We start from the raw sequence: 21,338 nt of genomic DNA, 5'->3' as shown, positions 1-21,338 counted from the left end.
TGGTTTTTAGAACCTGTGGGATGGACTACCTTAATAATCAGAAAAAAAAGGATTATCCAATTTTTGGACTCCATCTTAAATTTTGAAGCAGAAAGAGTTTACTATTTCAGTAGTTCCTTTTTTTTTTGCTTGCAAGTAAGTATTTAATAGTTATCCTCCCTCTCAGAACTACACAACGGGGGGGGGGGGGGGCTTTCTAAAAGAATTATACATGTAGTTGTCGATGTGATTGCTCCCTCGGAAAAAATGGCTAATATATTTAGTGACTGTGTCACCTTCCTATGCCGGGAAAAATAGCTACATGTGTGTACAGACTGGTATCTCTTCATCGGGGATGGGGGGGGGGGGGATAGGGAATAACATGGCTCTTTCATAATATAGTGGTGCAATGTATTTGCGTACTAATTCCCTCTTTAACGCAATTTTTAACCATTCGTCTCCTTGACTCTTTATTTAGACTGTCTACAGATACACATTCAAAGAAACGCATTTCTAGCTAGTTTTATCAAATACGGTTGGAAAAAAGATCTATTGTCTCCGACCGATCCTTTCGAATTCGACGCTGGCATAATTTTAAAAAATCCAGCTTATTCTTTGAGGAGGGAGATAGAATCCTCACAATATTAGGGGGTCTGAGTCCAGTGGACTCGGGACCAATGACATTGTGAGGATGGGGAGATAGCTACAATATTGTAATTCTCTCTGGAAAAGTCAGATTACTATATAAATGACCAATATACATGTAACAATTTAACGGTAACTGAGCATTTGCTAAGTATATCAACAACATTAGTACCATGATAGCTACTATATTGTTCATGTACTCCAGCTATGGCAAGCTTAATCAAGGGAGGGTTAGCTTCTGCAATGCGTGCACATGTACTCCAGTAATTTTATAAACATATAAACGCTCTCCTCTAGGACTTCAGTAACTAAGTATAGAACATAGCGCTGATGTCATGATCGTGGTTTCATGATCGTAGGAACCGGGGGGAGGGGGTGCCCCCAATAATTTTGTCAATATTTTTATACTATAGAAAACATACCTTTTTTTATGCTTGTGCCCCCTCAGTAATATTGTCTGATTACCTTTTTTTTGCTTGTCAAAGAATTTTTGCTTCATTGATATTGACCACAGGTGTATACACTCTGGGTCCAAAGATATCTTTATTCGTCTTTTTCCATAAATTAATCTTCTACTACACATTTACAATGTATTCCATATGAAAAATCCAAAAAAATAACGTAGAATTAACGTTTTATTAAAAAATCATGCGAATAAAAATATCCTTAGACCCAGGGTGTGTATTCAGGGGAAGGGGGGGGGGGTCCTGTCCACAAGCATCTGTGATATTGACCCTTTAAAAACTCGAAAAATATGCCCCCCCCGAAAAATGAAATTGTTTCTTACATACGGGCCTGAGTGTTGAAAGTGTTCCTCATCAACCACGAAATAAAGTTTCATATATGGTTTTTTCTCCGTTTGTAAAGACGAATTCTTAGTTCCTGTGAAAGATTGATACCAACGCGCAGATTCCGGGATTATCACACGTTGTCGTGCGGGTTCCGTTTGTAAATAATTTACCTCATTATTGCATCCGGTTTACAGATTTTTCAACAACGGCAAGACCCTGCTTGCATGTAAGTTATTTTTGCTTCATTCATCCTCTTTATTGTAGCATTTTATAGATCTCTAGCTCTCTTTTACAGATTCTTTTTGATATTTTGTATGAATTAATTCATGATTTACAAGAAATTTCTTGGGACAATGCACAAGAAGAACACATAACTTCGGTCAGTCGGTGGCCTTGTTAAAGTTGAAACCGTTGAACTGTCTTACCGAATTCAGATCCTGTTGATGCACAAAAATGATTTTATAAACAAATTCAGAAATTAGAATTTAAATTATTCAATATCCTTAAAGTCTGATGAAATCTAAAATGTATTATTGCGAATTATGTATAACACCGTTATATTCCCTTTAAAAGGTTTATGATTTAAGTAATTTTGATGTAAAAGATGTGGACAAAGCATTATTAAAGCCATCATCACAAACCCAACCTAAATGTTTGATCCTCACCTATTCTAGCTGTAGTTGAACAGTATCTTGGAAAGTCAAACAACTGGTGGGGCCAATGACCCCATTATTCATGTAATGATGGGGCTATTTTGAAATTTAAGAGGCTGAGAGGAAAATTTTGGAGCCATTCTAAAATATATCTAGAAGCAATACTTGATTTTGACAATCCAGCATACCCAGGTAAAACCGGGGATGACCGAGGTACTCTTGTGAAATGAATATGATTGTATTAATGTGTCCTTTTCCATGTTAGAAAATGATAGAAATGCAATATTTCCATTACAGTTCATTAGCTGGGTCGCTTGATTTTTTTGCCTGGCTTATTGGCTTAGTTTGACTCGGCTTAATTCAATCAGAATCAAGTTTGCTAATATATGATGCTTTGATAATCTCTGCAAGACAATAAATTTAGCAAAATAAAAAAAAATGCAATAGGAATTGAACAAATCACATATATGACATTGCCAAGTGGAAATGATCTTTCTGTTTCGAAGAACTTTATAAATCATCTGTCTTATACAGCAAGTATTTAGAAAAATCATATTTAAAACCAAAAAGCACCATAAAATTTATTTTGTGATCAGCCATGGGTAAGAGAGAGCTATAAGCTGACTCCAGAAAATGGCTTGAGATGATGAATTAATGCAGGATTTTGAGTTCTGTTATTTATTTCTCCTTCCAACCAAATTGAAAAAAAAATGTACTAAGGTGTGATTGTATTTTATTTGTTTTGTGGAAAACAGTTATCAGACACATTGGTTTAATTGCTAAACACAAACTACAGTCAAACATCAAACTTGACAGGACCAGTATTTTAAGATATCCTAGAATTCAAGATAATAGGGGTAAAAACTTTAAGAAAAAGTGGTTGTGACAGTCAAATTACTTTGACTTATCCCTGGTATTAATTTAAGATATCTGTGTTTGAAATAAATAAGACTCACCGTATCAATAAAATCATAGACAAATTACAATGTAGCCTGGTGACAATTATGCTGTATAAAAAAGACTAGTCATTATCAGAGTTCCACTTATCAGTAGTAGCTACAGTGAGAAATGTTCAGTTTAAAACAAAGCAGTATGATAAATAAATATAAAATATTGATTGGGAATTTTTGTAAGGAAAATGTCAGCTAATAGAACACAATAATTTTAATGCAGACAATAATATATAAATACCCCTGCAATAAAGATATTGGGAAAGATAATTGAATTGATGCATCACTGTGTTTCTCTTATAGAACATTCATCTTCAGAAATTATTTGTCTCAAGATCTGTCCAATATGATGTACTGAATTGGCTTTAATTTTTGGGAGTGGTTTTCACTTAGTGCATGTTTACTCCTTCTGCAGAACAGGAAGGCCATGTTTGTCATTATGATCCTAAATCATCCCCAGGATATGTGATTCAACTTAGGTTACATCATGTCCCTTTGTGGCTTCAGCGGCCACAGTATGGGGTAACAATTTTAATATGAATAAAGGTGGAATTTTTTTTAAAAAAAATCTTGTATTGAAGATCAGGAGGTCAGGGGAACTCAGGTGAGTATTGTAGGCCGAGTGTTTCAAGCTTTTAAATTAGTGACTAAGGTTAAGGAAAGTGATTAGACTTGTACCCAGCTAGACAGAGGTGGTAACCATAGTAAAAATTTTCAATTAAATGCTGCAATTATGGACACTAATAAACATGATAAATACTTTTTAATGCAGCATCACTTCTTCATTTATACTAGTATCCCTTCTTTCTTTACACTAGAGTCTCTTAAGAACGACAACTCTCCTTTGTCTTACTGTTTCAAGATGAAGTGATATACCTTATTTGAATTGGGAATGGGGCCTTCGAATGGCTCCAATTATAGACAATCTACAGCTCTCTACAGGAAATTCTTCAGTAATTATACTAGTAAAAAACATATTATATAAACACATATAATGGTAAGACTGATGACTTCCATGTAGAACAATTGCTTAGAATTTCCGTGCTGTATTTGACATATCGTAAAACTATATCTAAGTAATATCCCTTCGTCTGTGATGTCACAGCTTAAGCCATTATGTATTAGTGTTAGAATAATTGAATACTGCCATATGAAATCATATTTACTATCTTGGCCTCTGAAAACCTCATCCTAGAGGGCAAGTTGAAGATTGATTCCCTCATTGAATTCATTTTCCGATGTTCATACACATGTATTTTGTATAGCTTGATCTTAAATGATTTGTTTTGAATTAATATGTGCAAATAAGCATCAAATTTCATATGATATCAAAATGCATGTATGTCTGTGTATTAATTGTTATATGACATTACAACACCAGTAAAATAAAAATGCAATGTTAAAATATAGGAATGGAATATCACAATTATAGCATGATGTTCATGGTGATATTCAACTCTAGTAAAGGGGACAGAGATTTAGAAATTAATTTTTTTTTGAAATCTAAATATTTCTCTACTTGTTTGTGATAATGGTTTGAACTCAGGGTACAGCAGATATCCCATAATAAAGCAAGCAATAAAGGTGAAAAAAGATAAATAATATAACTTAGCCTTCCCATTATTTACTAGTACATGTAAATTATGTAAATGGAACATAACAGGTGATTGTATAACGTGAGCATTTGCTTTGGATAAAATCTAACCTTCCTTTTTTGTTTGATTGGTTTTTTTTTTTTGCAAGTTAATTGAACTTCATCTTTGCTTTGATATAATTTAAAAGCTTTTTTTTTTTTTAGAAAAAAGAGGATGTTCAAATTAAGCAAGAGTTTGTATTAAAAAAAAAAAGAAAAAAAATTGACTCCAGACAGGAACATCAAAGTGGTTAAGATTGTATACAATACATATTAGTATTTGTTACATTGCATTACCAAAATCACCTAACCTTAGTGAAGATGGCTACATATGTTCTATATTTTATTTTTAAAATTTTTTTTTGCAGGCTCTCGGAATAATCTTGCCATGGCATTAAAACCTCTCTTAAAAAGCAAAGTTGATGAGCTGTTTGCTCGTTGGTTGAGTGATCCAGAGACGCAGTCACACTTAAAAGAAAACCTAAGGCAACTCTGTCATGGAGAAAGCATCACCCATCAGTTTCTGACTTCACCAAGGTCATCCAGTAAACAGTCGCCACGGTTACGACCCAGTTCACCGCCTTACTCTCCAAATTCCACAAAGTTACCCAACCCCAGAAGTCCACGGAGACCGCTGTCAAACAAGAACAAGTCTTCTAATGGATCACCTAGGGTGAGTCAATACCTGTCCATATCAGTACACCAGTACATACATATATATATACTAAATATTAAGTACATGCAGATCAATCTGAAACATGCATTGCTAATATTTACACTACACCTGTAATGGTGAAATCTCTGATTTCAACTATCATATTCTGCATTTTTTGAAAGGTTCTAACTGTTTTTTTTCCCCCTGAATATTTTATTCTGTAATAAAGATAAATTAATAATAAATACTATATAAAAAATTGAAAGAAGAATAGAGCCATATAAACATTTTGACCAGAACAAAGGTAAATTAAGTGATGGCAATTTGAGGGATGGAAAATATGGCAACAACTCCAACCCTGCAACCTCAACCACCCACCTCCCACAAAAAAAAAAAATTATATACAATATATGAATTTATGAAACAATATGATCATAAATAAGTCAAAAATCATATCTCAGGAGTGAAAAAAAGTGAAAGCTACTCTAAATGTCAAAATGTAAATTTGAATTATTCCTCTTTTGACATTTCAAAACATTTTTCACCAACAAATTAGAAAAATGTTTTCACGAGAGAGGAGGAAATTAATGCAAAGCTCTGATTTATTATAAAAAGCTCTGATTTATTATAAAGACAAAAGTACAAGTAATGAAGCACCCAAACCTTTGGTGTGTTTATACCTATAGATGAATGTAATGATAGTGCTATAAACATCTTGGAGATGTTGCTGGAATGAATTGAACATGATAGGATCTACATATACTTGATATATAACAAATAAAATCTTCTTATTTTGTCTGTAAGAGAGAGTCCTCTGTTAGCCTGAGATTTTCATGGTTTTTTGAAATGTATATTGCAGTGTGTGGGTTTTAGTCTTTTTTTTTTTTCTTTTTTTCTTTTTTTTTTTTTTTACATAAAGCTCAGTTCAAAAGAGCTTTTCAGTAATAGATAAATGAAACCTGCTGTTATGGAGGCTTAAGTTTTATCTATAGCTCCTTATCATTGTAAAATGTAATGCAGTGTTGAAGGACTTTACTATTCCGAAGTCCCTGCGAGATATCTTACGGTACCCTAATTATATATTTTTCTGTCATTTGACTGGTAAATTGAATGTCTTCAGTTGTTTATATTTCACATACTGGAGTGAAAGAGTATAAAATTAACCTGACATTCTCAAGCATCAATTAAGACATAAATTTTAAATAAACTGTAAATGTTTGTTTATCTTATCACAATATCATATATTACTAATTTATATGGTCTTATAATTTAGCCGACACAGTGAAAAGATGTTGTTTTTCTTAATTTTATTGAAGGGGGGGGGGGGGCATTTGATTCCATATAGTAAATGAATGAACATAGGACAGTAAGAATTGGGGAATACAGCTAATTATACACTCTTGATAATTAATTTCACAGTAAAATTTCATAAATGCTTTACATTTAGCTTAATAAGTTTCTGAATTTATTTTGGGGTTGGGGGTTGGGGGGGGGGGGGGGTTGCAGACTTAAAGATAGTAAGTACAATGTAATTTAAGTTCAGAATAATAATTTTGCAGACTTGAGCACAATAATTGGGCAAATTTTAAAGATAATTGTTTATGGGAGTACAAAACATGTTGTTGAAGATTGGAATTTGACCAAATTACCAGCAATAGAACGTATAGCATTAGAATGTACAGGTACGTTAGCTGTATTTTTGATTTATTTTTTAAAATAAGTCATTTCATACATTTCTCTGTACACGGTATGTTTCTAACAATTCTATGATTGATAAAAAATTTTAATTATGAAAATTATAAGTAATTGAGAAGGTTTGAAATAAAGGAAACCCCATATCTGATTTCTTATATCAGTTGTTTAAAGGCTGAAAAAAATGCAATAAGACAAAAACCAGTGTGACTGAACAATTAGTGATCCGTGAAATGACCAAGAGGAAAACATTAGGTTAATACATGGTTAATACACACAAGATGTGTTTATGTAGCTCAGGTATTTGGTTGTGTGCTAAAAGATCAGTGTACAGCCATACACTGGTAAACACACGCAGCAGTAGTAGTTAGAGCTGCCACATTCCTTGATTAAGTTTAGAATCTTCTGCTTTTATTTACACACATTTATGTCTGCCAGACAGGGTCTTCTAATGAACTAACAGGTTCAAATGTCTTGACCATATAGTACAGTGGGAGATGTGAATTATGAATTGTTATTATAATATTTCTGTGCAGTGGTGTATGATGATTAGGAATTCATTATCAGTGTAACATGTGTGGAAGAGGTGCCTTTACCACCTGGCAAGTGATGTTCTTAAGGGTTACACCCCTATCTCCTGGAGAACAGTTTTACTTTGAAAATATTTAAGCCACTGGATTTGATTTTGGACATCCAAAGGTGAGAGTGCTTAGTTTAACGATGGTGCTTGCCAAATCCTGCAGTTAATGAATACACAGCTGATGGAACAGACAGATTCAGAAGAGCCAGGAAGTGTTCAAGTGTATACCTCCCATCTCAGTAACACTGCGTAATAGAATGATGCCTAAGAACTCTGCGGAGATACAGTATGTCTGTTCTCGTGTCACTCTGTACTACAACTGTAGAATCGAATTAAAGTGGAAAAGATCTTTACATCACTGTGAAAAATGTGATTTAAGAAGTGATTTTAAGGGATGGGGGACGCAGTGTGGAGCTATTCACTATGGTCGTTGTACACCTGTGACTTTTCCGTTTCCTCAGAATTATAATAGACGGAAAGGAAACTCACAGAATGCCTGGATACCAGTGGCCAAAGTATCGCCGACAAGACCTTCTGACTTCTCCCAACAGAACATTCCACAACATGTACTAAGTCTTAGTAATACGGGTTATTTTTAGAATTATTCTGATATTTGCATGTATACATGATTGAACAAGATGAGGGTCAGTATATATTGGTGTAGTTCAGTTGTATAGGTCTATAGAGAGTCTATTTGGTAATTATCTTCCTGGATGAGCTAGCTAAGTTACCTTGTTTTGTAATAATGATGTTACTCACAATTCACAATTGTGTGTACTTCATCAAAACGAATAAAAAGACTTTCTTTAAGATAATGAATATACTGTACTTAAAGATTTCAGACATATGTAATTATGGAATAGATTCTCTTCGTTTTGGTATAATATTAATATTTCCCAGTATTTAACAGTAACGTATACGTGTACGTGTAATTAGATGATTTTTTAAATTTAATTTCCTTCTATTCAAATGAAGGCATTTATTTTTCAATAAACTATTGTACAATTACAAAGGTAATTTCATTCATAAGCTAGAAGAAATTCAGTTTTTATTAATTTGCTTTTTTTGCATTATTCATTGAGAAACATTATTTAAGCCAAAATATGATACTTGTCTCAGATTCAGACTATTTTTCAATACTTCTTTTAGATATAATTGAATCTATAAAATGAAAAAAGGATATATTTAATATATTTGATTATTAGAATAATTGAATATTGAATCCATTGAATATAATTATGTACATGTACAAGGACCTTGACCTTAATTTAGCAGAGAGTGCTATTCATTGTATTTTTGGGGGGTGTTAATCTTATCAATATTTTTTTTCCCTTACAGTTAAATCTGCCAAATTCAGCCAAGGAAAGCAAAAAAGATGCTTTGCCGCTCGATTACAACGATTCAGCATCACAACCCAGGGAAAGTCCAAATGAACCGGACAAGGAAAACACAAACTTATCATCTTTTATCACCGCTAGTCCCACCGTGAAAACTGTACATGGTGCCAAGGAACCAGAAAAAAGCAAGCGGAGGGAAAACAAAATCCAGCTGTACAACAATCTGAATAATGTGAAAATTCCACAGTTTTATCACCCGTACGGTAAACCCGTGACAAACCAACGGAAAGATGACAGTCTCCAAAGGGCTGTTCAGGAGATCAGCAAACTGGAGGATGGAAAAGCATTTAAACAACATATGAAAACTATTACAAAGGTAAACCAGCCACTTTGGTAGTGTTGTGATATGAACTTTATTAATGTTGATAATCTGCTAAGTATTAGAAAAATTCAAAGTAAGTTTGAACACAATGATATATGTTATGATGTCTTATGGAACTAATATTAGCTATAAGGGTTGCTTCAATTTTGATTTCAGAAGGGATGAAATTTTACATAGATATCAATCACATGAAGAATCTCTTTAAGACATAAAACCTTTGATCTTGCTGCTAACTGATATAATTTATTAGCTATTTTGTAGTTTGCTCAAATACTGTTAATATTACTAAAATGAAGTCCATATTTTCTAAGTGTTTGTGTAGGGTCTAATTACTCTATCCCCTCCGATCTTACCCCCCTCCCCCAATACCAATTTTTTTACTGTAAAAGAATAACTGACTGCTTGTTTATTAATAAATGCAAGGTCAGGAAAGCATTTAAGTCCACTTTATACAGAAAACAAACTTATAATTAATTCTGTGCTTAGAATGATAATTGATTCAGCTGCTTCCTCATTAAAATTTATATAAAGTTTCCTCTTATAATAAGCCAAAATCCAACCTAGACTTCTCACTTTGTGTATTTTAAAATGGTGTTTCATCCATTGGAATGTTTTAAATACGCCTTGTTTTGAGGGTGCCCTGTGGGGTTGATCAGCCTTGTAAGGACATATGTACTTAAATATGACAATTTATTGTTTCAGGCCTGTAATCTGCCCTTGTACTGGAAGGCGTTACTGTTTCACGCCAGTGGAGGGGACAAATTGGGTTACATCACCAAAGAGAGCTTTACTTCCATGTGGAAAAAGTAAGAATAGTTTAATTTTATGGCTCATTGTTTCAGACATGTATATTCTAATATATTAGCATATGGCTCAACACACAAATGAAAGGCATACAGTATATGGCCATAAGTGAGTCATAATTGCATTTTTACACTATATATTTCATTGAAAAACCAATTTTTATAAAAACTTATTGTGAGGTCAATTTTTGCCCAATTTCCATAATTTTTTTCACTGAATCATGCAGAATTGTTTAAATTTTCTTGTCTTTTACTGCTAAACAAAATGATGCACTAATCATAGAGAATAATTTATTAAATCGTCAATACAAAAATTTCTAACCTCATATTACTATGATTTCTTAACAAATACGAGTCCTAAAATTTTTAATTCACATTTGACGTGTGATATCACTGCAATCCCTACAGATAAAATTATTCTGAAATGATATGAAGAAACTGCAAAGAATTCTACATTTTATGGTGTTTTAGTCATAAAAAATGGGCAACAAATAACACTGCACTAATATTTTAGAAAAATGCATTTTTCATTGAAGTAATAAAATTATGACTCACTTATGGCCAGGTACTGTACATCCAAGCATTACTTCATGAGGTAAAGGGTTATGTATCAGATCAGAGAGTTAGAAACTAGAGAATGATTTAAGAGGTCAAAGAATGAAGTCATATATTTCATGTGACTTTATATTTTCAAGAAGACTTGGGGGAATAGGAGAAGTAAAAATAAGATGTTGGATTTATTGCCAGTTTCCTCTTCCTGTAAATGAAAGATATACAGAATTTCTGAAGAAATAAAACACTAAAAGATATAGCTTAATTGACTCAATGCATGAAGAATAGGAGCAAAAGCTTTGTAGAACTTTTGTTTTTCCAAGGATATAAAAATAACTTTTTATTCACTAATTATTTGATTCCTGGACATTTTTAACACACCCAAAACATACTGTCATTGAAATAATTTAAATTGTGCCACATTGGGGTGAGGGTGTACGTGTTGCAAATAGTCACGAAACATGACAACATGATAAATTGATAAAATGAATCACCATAAAAATCTTTATTAATATGCTGAAATGTTAACAGTGTCTTTAAAAAATATATTTTAACATTTGTTATCTATCAATTTGTTTAGAGTTTTTCTCCCATGCCATGATGAGGCCGCCCAGTTTGTGAAGCTGGCAGCTAAACAGGACTGTAATTATTTAGAGGAGGATGATTTCTTCAATCTTATTCAGGTTTTCCTATTTTCATTAATTTCCTCATTATGTAATTTCTCAAGCTTTTGAATATCTTCCAGTCGAGATTAAAAGACAAACATGCAATGCCATACAGTGTATACATGTACATATTATGTGAGAAGACTGATAATACATTCTTTAAAGTGATACTCGAGCAACAAAAGATTGTGTATTTTCTAAAAGAGACAAACATCAACAATGTCTCAATCATGAAAAAGTATTCATTGATATCCAGCTATCATTAACTTTCAATTAATTTCTGTCTGACTGCACTGTGGAAAGGTGTGAATTACCTATTCATCAATTTCCATGTTTACAGTAACTGGACTAGTGTTTCTGTGTGTAAACTTTGTCTGTCTGTCTGCACTGGAGTGACCATGTATACCTATAATAAGTGACTGTGAATTTTCTCCTTGTGTAAATTTCCATGTTTACAGTATCAAGATAAGTGTTTAACTAATTCAGTGTTTCTCTGTACTAAGCCTGTTCCACTGTTTATAGGATGTTGTGGATTCACATCCAGGACTGACCTTCCTTCTGGATGCTCCAGAGTTCCACTCCAGATACATCAATACAGTAAGAGTTCTGATTATTTAAGTATCTACTGTTGTATGTTATTAGATTGGCTAATCTTCACCAATCACAATGTTTAATTACAGGTTATAGCCCGGATCTTCTACAGCATCAATCGGTCTTGGTCTGGAAGAATTACCATAAGTGAACTCAGGAAAAGTAATTTCTTACAGGTTTGTATGGAAATATATTAAACGGATGTCATATTCTTTAAGGTCTTAAATTTAATTGTCTGAGGCCTGCAAATGCATTAATTAATGAAAATAGAAAGATATTCATGATGGCGAGGAAACTGGATGGCAAAATAAATACAATTTTGCTATACCTACTGTCCTAGTATTAAATAAATGTATTTTGTCATTGAGTTTCTCTTTCAATTAAAGGTACGGTATGTTTGAAATGGAGTTGGTTTAATGATTTATACATTGACAGACTGCACCAGCATCAATATTGTTGTTTCAACTTGTTTGGTCAGAATGCTTCAGTTTAATCATCTTGATAAATAATTAAAAGGAAATATAGTACTGTTTAAGTTATAAGTTTTATTGGATTTTATTGTTCTGATTGTCTGGATCCCCTTGAAAGATCAAACATATTCAACTTAAAATATGTCAGAGGTGGATTTAAAAATGTTTATACTGGTGTGTCCAAAAAATTCTACTTTACAATATGATAATATAGATAAATAATTTAACCAGTTTACAAAATATAAAGTAATTATTAAATTTTTGCAATCCAAAACAATATATCATTAGCAGATACAGTAAATATGTATTCATAATCTTAAGTGAATGTGTTAACAAGGGGAATAACTCTTACTATTGTCATAGAAACAATATATCAGGAATTGAAAACAATGATAAAATGGTTTACAAAAGAAGTATAACTTTTAAGATTATGTCTTTAGCATGCAGTTTATAAACTGAGCATACAGTAAAATGTTAATTCATTCTAAAATTCTGTGAAGACCCTACACAGTTTACACATTAAATAAATCTGTTTTACCAATACCTGGCTCTGGGATATAAATTGTTAATACTGTAATGTTACATGTACAAATTAACTCTACCACATATCTTAAAAGAAATATTTTTTCTTCCTGCAGAAATAAATTATCTCAAACTCAGTCGCTCATTCTTATTATTTACCTTGGCAATCTATCTGTGCTGTGTGTGTATAGGTTACTCTGACATTGTTACATGTAGTATCTTTGAAGAGGCACATGTCTAACTTGTTTATGACTGGGAAAGGATTCAAGCTTTTGAGTAGCTCAAAATTTTTATGTAGAATAGAATAAATGTGTTTGAAACATGGTAGTCTTACATTCATGCAGATCCATGCCCAGGCCTGTTTGATTATATTATTCTGAGAGCTTCAAATTGTCAAATAAAGTGAAGCCAATATAACTGGATAATATGCAACTAAGAACAAGGAATCCTGTATTGATATATTTACCGGTACTTGTATTTTCAGACTTTGGCACTGTTAGAACAAGAAGATGACATCAATCAGATAACAGATTTCTTTTCGTATGAACATTTCTATGTGATTTACTGTAAATTCTGGGAGCTGGACAAGGATCATGATCTTTATATCAGCAAGGAAGATTTAGCACGCCATAATGATCATGGTAAGAGGTTTTTTTTCTGAGGGTTCCTAGTATTTCTGTTTATTTGTCAAGGCATGGACCAGTGCAAAAAAAAATAATTAAGAATTAGCACCCTGTAACAATCATGGTAAATGTTTTTTTTTTTGTTCTGTGGGTTTCCAGTATTTCTGACTATTTGGCATTGCATGGATCAGTTCGAAATGATTCAAAATTGTATACTAGTATTTGGTATTTGGTAAATATAAACTTGATTTGTGGTATTCAAATGGTGAACTGTGACCTTCATTAAGTGTGGTGGATGTGTATATTTCAATTTCACAACAATCATAATCACTTGAGAATATATATTTATTTTCTATCATTTCCTTTTTTTCAGCTTTATCATTAAAAGTTATAGACAGAATATTTTCTGGGTCTGTGATCAAGTAAGTAATATTTTACTCAGTGTTTGCATATAATATGAATATCTGTACTTGACACCATTTGATATATTCAGACTTTTTAGAAAAGAAAAAAAATTCTGAATTACAATTTTCAAATTTTTGTTTAAATATGTTTGCAAAATATCAATTTTGTACATTTATGTACAAGTTTGTATTACCCAACTTATCCAAGTATCATTTGGATTTGAAAAGTTTCATCAAAACAAAAATGGTCTAGTGATCAGTGATTGTTTTGTATACAGTTGGCATATTAGTTAAAACTTAATTAAAGTGGATAATAACTTACAAACCTTCCAAGTGAAAATGACATCAACACAATAAAATCCATACACTAGTACTGTAGCATTAAAATGTTTCTTATCTGAATATTTTGTTTAGTTACATGTATCACAATGTATGTATAATGTCAGTTAAAGTGAGTTGAGAATTTCACAAATAAGTGTAATGAATCTTTGCAATGTCTTGAAGACCTACTTCATCTGAAAGAATGTTAATCTTTATTTAATAAATACAATCAAGAGTGTCCATATCTTTAGGTTATTATAAGCAAATTCCGACTGTAGCAAACAAGGTACACTTTGCTATTGATGGGACTGATTATCTTGACTATCATGGAGAACTTCTGCTCAGTAGTGGTTGGGGGGCATGTTTTGTTTAGTTTGTTGTTCATGTTTCTATACAGTTAACTGTTCACATATGTAAAAGAGTCAGAGATTCTCTGATGCTTGAATTCAAGGCTTAGTATTAGAGCAAGGTCATATGTTAAATTCAAAAGTCAACTTTTTTTTTTACATTTGTATTTTATGTACAGTAATTATAAAATATGTAACCAGTTAACATTTTTTAAGGGGCACTAACTTAAAGGATGGACGAATGAGCTACCCAGAGTTTGTCTGGTTCCTGATGTCTGAAGAAGATAAAAAACATCCCACAAGGTAATTCTCCATCTGGAACCAGGATAGAATCTGGCTTCTCTGTAACATTTCTGTTTCTTTTTTGTGGAATCATTTTAATTTGTGGGGGTCAATGTTCATGGGCAATCAAAATTTTTCACTTTCGTTGGGACATTATACATGTATTATGGGCAACTGGTATATACAGAAGAAACCATGAACCAATTACTAAGGAAAGTTATTATTCATGAGGATATTAATTCAGGGTAAGGATGACCCATTAAAGCCACGAACATTTGTTCCCCTCAAACAAGGATAATAAAAGATTTACAGGTTTTATACTTTTTATACCCCTGCTCCGAAGGAGAGAGGGGTATACTGTTTTACCCTTGTGTGTCTGTCTGTGTGTCTGTCTGTAACAAATTTTTCGTCGCAGTTTTCTCAGCTACTACTCATCGCAGATGCTTGAAATTTTAACACACTCTTTGTTTAGGCATGTCATATGGTGGGATTCATTTTTGTGTGAATCCGATGTCAACTTCCTGTTTATCCGTGCATCTGTCCATACCATACATAACAAATTTTTGTCACAGTTTTCTCAGCAACTGCTCATCGCAGATGCTTGAAATTTCAAAACACTCTTTGTTTAGGCATGTCATATGGTGGGATTCATTTTTGTATGAATCCGATGTAAACTTCCTGTTTATCCGTGCGTCTGTCCGTACCATACATAACAAATTTTCGTCACAGTTTTCTCAGCAACTATTCATCGCAGATGCTTGAAATTTTAAAACACTCTTTGTTTAGGCATGCCATATGGTGGGATTTATTTTTGTATGAATCCGATGTCAACTTCCTGTTTATCCATGCTTATAGTGTATATTCACAATACACGTCAGAGCGGGGGTATTACTAGTGAGCATTGGCTTACAGACTTCTTGTTTTGATGACAAAAGATGGTTTTACTTGATTTTATATATCTCAATGTATGATATACATCATAAGAGAACTGTTATGTATTGTAAAAAAATATTTTAAATTGGTCACTGTTACACACATGTACATGTAACATACAACTTAAAAATTTCTAATAGTTTAAGTTTAAAAACTGAGTTTGACTGTAAATGATAAATCCCTTTGAGGTCTGCAGCTACATGTATCATAATTTGTTGAACTTTCAGCATTGAGTACTGGTTTCGCTGTATGGATTTGGATGGGGATGGTGTTATTTCTATGTATGAAATGGAATATTTTTATGATGAACAAATGCAGAAGATGGAATCCTTAGGAATAGAAAAACTTCCATTTGAAGATTGCCTGTGCCAGGTAACTTTACATTTAACATTGAAGTAATAAGAGGTCAAGAAATATCTTCTTCAACCTTAAAAACACATATCAAATTAATGGATTTTTAAACCTACATTTACTTAAGTGACCTTTGCTAAATGTCTGTATAAAACATTCCCTGTATGAGTAATTTATCCTTAATATACAAAGTTCAAAGTGAACAAACATTTCCTTTGGCTAATTTTTATACTTGTACTTCAATCTTGATTAATTCTGAAATTTAAACTCTTCGCCAATTTTTAATAAAATTTTAATTCATACCTCAATCATGGAATGGGATGGACTCTTGCATGACTTAACCTTCCCCAATCACTGTATTTTTTTTTTCCATATTTCCTTTTATATGTGAAAATTGGGGGAGGGGAGGGGGAGTGGTGAGTGTCAGAGTGTATAAAAATACCTTAAAGTGTATGCATTTAGTAGCACATGTACAACAGAGTGGTCTCATTGATTGCTGTGATAAAGTTACATGTCTACACTTTTCCAAGCAAAAATATATTTTCATTATTGTTTTCTTGTTAACAGATGCTGGATCTTGTGAGACCTAAAGTTTTGGGGAAAATAACACTGTCAGACCTCAAAAGCTGCAAAATGGCCAACATCTTCTTTGATACATTTTTCAATCTTGACAAATTTTTGGATCATGAACAAAGAGATCCTTTTGCCAATGCAAGGGTAAGGTTTCTTTTGTTTTTTAAGTGATAGAAAGTAATCTTTACTTTGGCTGCAAAAAGTAAGCATAATTCTTCAAGACAAAAGCATTTTGTTGTAAACTGGACTTTTCTTGTAAATGTTCAATAGACACAAATTTGTTAGACTATAAGAGATACAGGTGACTCTCGATGGCTCAAACTCCGATCTCTCGAAGTTCTCGATCTCTTGAAGTGAACCCCTGGTCCCGTTTTTTTCCTCTATATAACTAAGCAAATTTACTTTTGATCTCTCGAACTTCCGATCTCAAGAAGTTCTCTATCTCTCGAACCAAGACCTGGGTCCCGTTACACACATTTCATTGTTTTTACTCTCTATCTCTCGAAGTTTTGATTGCGCGTGTGTACACACCAATCAAGCGTAAAATTAATGCAGCTTGGACTTACCTGGATAACAGTGAACGCCTGGGGTTGGCATGGAGGTGTTAATTGTGTGTTTACATAGATGACACTATATCAGTGAGCATCCGAGTGTTGATATAAATAATTGGTAAATTATAAAGGAATTGCTTCATAACTTATTTTGACTTTCAAGACAGCGAGGCGATAATTTTTGGAAAATAATATAAGAGACGTGTCAGTAATTTTCCATAGATTATGAAGTTTTATTAGAGTCTACATATTCCCAGTATGACAAACATTGCACGAGAAATCCTATCTCAAGAATTGAATACCGATTTAACATCTTTAATACAAAAAAATCTGGTGAAGGACCCAATCAAGCCCCGGGGGTGGCCACACCGATGATTGCTATTCAGGTTTCATGTAATCATGAAATGATAACATATAAATATTGAAACTTAAAGAGATCGTTTTATTTATTCAAAATACGATAATTGTTGTTGAAATCAAGTGAATTACCTGTAAAATATGAATGAAAAGGTGCAATGACATTATCAAAATAAACTTCCGGTATTTATAATAGGAGGGCAATGATGATCGGGACAGAAAATTTCGGATTTTATTCACTTTCTATCTCTCGAACCCCTCGATCTCTCAAACTTTTCTTGCGGTTCCTTGAACTTCGAGAGATCGAGAGTCACCTGTATGTGTATGAAGAAATCTGTGTCTTTTTGAAGAACTTCGACAGCGAATCTTTGTATTTTTGAAGGACTTTGACAGTGAGTTTCTATTTTTGTTGGAGTTAAACTGTGTAATTTTTGTAGGATTTTGACATTGAATCTCTATATTTTTGTAGTATTTATAGTGAATCTCTGTATTTTTGTAAGACTTTGACAGTTAAACTGTATATTTGCAAGTCTATTTTGTAGGACTTTGGCAATAAATCTGAGATTTTTTAAGACTTTGACAATGAATCTCTGAATTTTTGCAGGACTTTGACAATGAATCTCTGAATTTTTCTAGGACTTGTTCAGTGAATCTGTATATTTTTACAGGACTTTGTCAGTGAATCAGATCTGTATATTTTTACAGGACTTTGTCAGTGAATCTGTATATTTTTAGAGGACTTTGTCAGTGAATCAGATCTGTATATTTTTACAGGACTTTGTCAGTGAATTTATAAATTTTTACAGGACTTTGACAGTGAATCTGTTTATATTTACAGGACTTTGTCAGTGAATCTGTATATTTTTATAGAATTTTGACAGTGAATCTGTATATATTTACAGGACTTTGTCAGTGAATCTGTATATTTTTACAGGACTTTGACAGTGATGCTACTGAGCCCTCAGACTGGGAGAAGTATGCAGCAGAGGAGTACGAGATACTGGTGGCAGAGGAGGGATCTAATGACCAGGAGGAGATGTAAGGAGTCCTGTGTCCTTGTTTAATTATCTGTGATGCATGTGTAATTTCCATGCTTTACTCATCCTTCATGCTGAGTAATTTCCATATAGTTTCTATATTTAAATCACCTTCATTATGATTTATCTCAGACATAGTTAATGTGCTCATTCCTGATGTAAAATCTTTGATTTTTATTTCCATGCTGTCGACATTATCACTTTAAGTATTACTAGTATTTTCATAATTTTTGATTTTCAATGAATTCAACTTATAAATTCTATTTCAAATCTTTATCATGAGATGCTTTCAAGACAAAAAAATTCTGTATAAAGAAAGATGACAATATGCCAGTGAGGCATATTATTAACATGAGATTCTGAATTTCCAGACACTATGAAGATGATTTCGAGCCTGACGACGAGGAACTAATTAACCAAGAACTGAAGAGAGTTCAGCAGACTAATTCAGCCCAGTTCCTGGGGGGTGGGGATTCTGGTGCCAGGGATGAGGATATTTATGACTTTTCCACTGATAATCTGGGCTATTAAATGGATTATGCAGACTTCGTTGCCTTTTCTGAATACCTGTGATATGTCTCGATTTGTCTCGGATGCACTATAAACTATGGACAATCCACTACATTTTTGGATATGATGCAGTATTTCATCTCCATGTATAATTGTTACAAAATTATATATACAAGGTCAATAATTTAAGTATTTTTTATTTGAGGTTGATAGTTGAAATACTTGTAATTCATCTCTGAGCTTTAGTTGAATTATTTCGTTATCAGAGATTATGTGTTAAATTATTTCATATTTGATGTTAATTATTGAAGTATTTCATGTCAGTGTTCAAACATATTTTATGAAGCTAGTAGTTGAAGTATTCATTATTTATTTATATTTTTTGTATTATATCGGATGCCTGTAGCAGTTGAAGTACAGTTTGATAGACAAGTCTATTGTGGTCAGTTAGATAAGTCCAGAAGTCAGAACATCCATTTTCTGTATTATGCATTTTCACAAAGCTTTGTTTAGCCTGGTCATTGTATGAATGTTAAAAACACATTTTACATAAAAATCAATTTCAATTTAATTTATTTTATTTATTGATATATATTCTGTATTAACTATGCATTTTGCTGTGATGTTTGTAATAAACATTAGGCATGTACATGTAAGCCTGTCATTGGAAATTAGTTGTCTTTTTTTGATAGCTCATCTAAGCCAAAGGAGAGATTTTCTCATAAAAGTTTGTTCATTATTGCATTTCTTTTTGTATACATGTGTTGATGTACATAAATGTACATGTGAGCAGATTAATTTTCAACTTTTCTTCAAGAATGCCCGGCCAATTTCAAACAAACTTAGCACAAAACACCTGTGGGTGAAGGGTGAATTCTTCGAAAATTTCCTGTTCAAGAAAAACAATGACATACTATGGTCGCATTAATATACAATTATCCCCATGTAGTAGAAATTAAAGTTTCTTTCTTCATGTTGGCGCTAGTTTTCAGCCATAATAGGGGGTTAAAATTTTACAACCAATAGAAAAAAATCAATAAATCATCTCAAAAATAGAGAACCACAATATAGTAAACATAGGAATGAAAAGTTACATGCGAACAGCTTTAGATTTAGCTTAATTTCACTAAACTATTAAGCAAGAAAATGGTCATTCCCCCAGCTCCTAAGGTATGTTGCTTCATTCATCAGGTAAACTCCTGTACCTATTTTCATACATTGTCATGTATTTTGAGTTTAGATAGATATATAATTGCTATTGAATTATATAGCAAATACTTTAATTTGATTGTGTAAGTAATGAACACTTGATTCGGTAAATAAATGATATTTATTTTATTTTATCAGACACAATTTCCTTCAAACTGTTTTTCTTTCCTCACATCAAGCTTTTGTTTCTTTTTACCAAAGGGATTTTTCAGCACCCTAAAACAAATTAAAAAACACTAAGTTAAGGGGAAAATAATACATAAAGATTAAATCCTTTTATCCACACAGGAAACCAAAATAAAAGTTGGTTTTAAAGTTAATAAGCGTAACTTTTACCTTAAAATAATCAACATCAAACAAGAAGAGTTTTCTAGGGCCAAACAGGCCATCGTCATCATCATCATCGCCATGGTCTTCATTAGCAATGTCTTCCTTTAGAAGCTGGGGGAAAAATGCAGAGTTGTCACATGTTACTTTATACATGTGTACATATCTACTATTTCATACAATAATTATACTTGTATTTATAAATCTGGGAAAAGATAGCAAAGAAATATTCAATTTAGACATACATTTTCAAGATTTTTTTTTTGAGTTGCTTTCAGCTTAAACTAATAAGTTGAATTAATAATCATGTATTTTTTTAATTATATAATATTGTATAATACCTTTCGTATAATTGTTATCTTTCTATTGATTGGAGTCTCTTGTTTCCTTGACATCTCTGGACTTTCTGGATCTGTTACCATCCTTTCTTTGTTTACTTCCTGTTTAACTACCACCTCCTTATTCTCTTCTGCTTCCTGTGTGGATGCTGACTCATTCTCTGGATGAACTTGTTTTAGTAATAATTCATTACTCTCTGGATATGTTTCCCTCTTCTCTTCTGAGGGAGTTTGTGTTATCCCTGGATCTGCTATATTTGAAGAACTTTGCTTAA

At 32.6% G+C, this 21,338-nt stretch overlaps 1 protein-coding gene across 2 annotated transcripts; it reads left to right on the top strand.

Moving 5' to 3' along the window:
- The first annotated feature begins 1,612 nt into the window (after positions 1-1,612).
- On the top strand, positions 1,613-19,805 carry LOC133201171 (serine/threonine-protein phosphatase 2A regulatory subunit B'' subunit beta-like). 2 transcript variants are annotated; one of them, XM_061336953.1, is made up of 14 exons: positions 1,613-1,641; positions 5,020-5,324; positions 8,917-9,291; positions 10,000-10,103; positions 11,233-11,335; positions 11,840-11,914; positions 11,998-12,084; positions 13,385-13,541; positions 13,897-13,945; positions 14,812-14,898; positions 16,038-16,182; positions 16,729-16,878; positions 18,577-18,680; positions 19,051-19,805. In XM_061336953.1, the coding sequence occupies exons 2-14, from the start codon at positions 5,040-5,042 to the stop codon at positions 19,208-19,210; spliced, it is 1,881 nt and encodes a 626-aa protein (XP_061192937.1). In that variant the 5' UTR covers positions 1,613-1,641; positions 5,020-5,039; the 3' UTR covers positions 19,211-19,805. The 2 variants fall into 2 exon arrangements, with proteins under 2 accessions (XP_061192937.1, XP_061192936.1); XM_061336952.1 differs by lacking the exons at positions 1,613-1,641; positions 5,020-5,324 and adding an exon at positions 7,389-8,144.
- The last annotated feature ends 1,533 nt before the right edge of the window (positions 19,806-21,338 follow it).

This window comes from Saccostrea echinata, unplaced genomic scaffold, assembly GCF_033153115.1.
Source record: "Saccostrea echinata isolate AGI-Se365-2 ecotype Australia unplaced genomic scaffold, CSIRO_AGI_Sech_v1 ptg000042l, whole genome shotgun sequence".
NCBI lineage: Eukaryota > Metazoa > Mollusca > Bivalvia > Ostreida > Ostreidae > Saccostrea > Saccostrea echinata.
Note: the sequence above shows the minus strand (reverse complement) of the source record. Positions and strands in the feature narration are given on the sequence as shown.

Bases quoted from the DNA above. Each gene is read 5' to 3' on its own strand.
- LOC133201171 (XM_061336952.1), top strand. From the start codon at position 7,836: ATGATGCCTAAGAACTCTGCGGAGATACAGTATGTCTGTTCTCGTGTC. The intron at 10,104-11,232 runs GTAAGAATAGTT...CAATTTGTTTAG, and splicing joins TTTACTTCCATGTGGAAAAA to AGTTTTTCTCCCATGCCATG. The intron at 13,946-14,811 runs GTAAGTAATATT...ACATTTTTTAAG, and splicing joins TTTTCTGGGTCTGTGATCAA to GGGCACTAACTTAAAGGATG.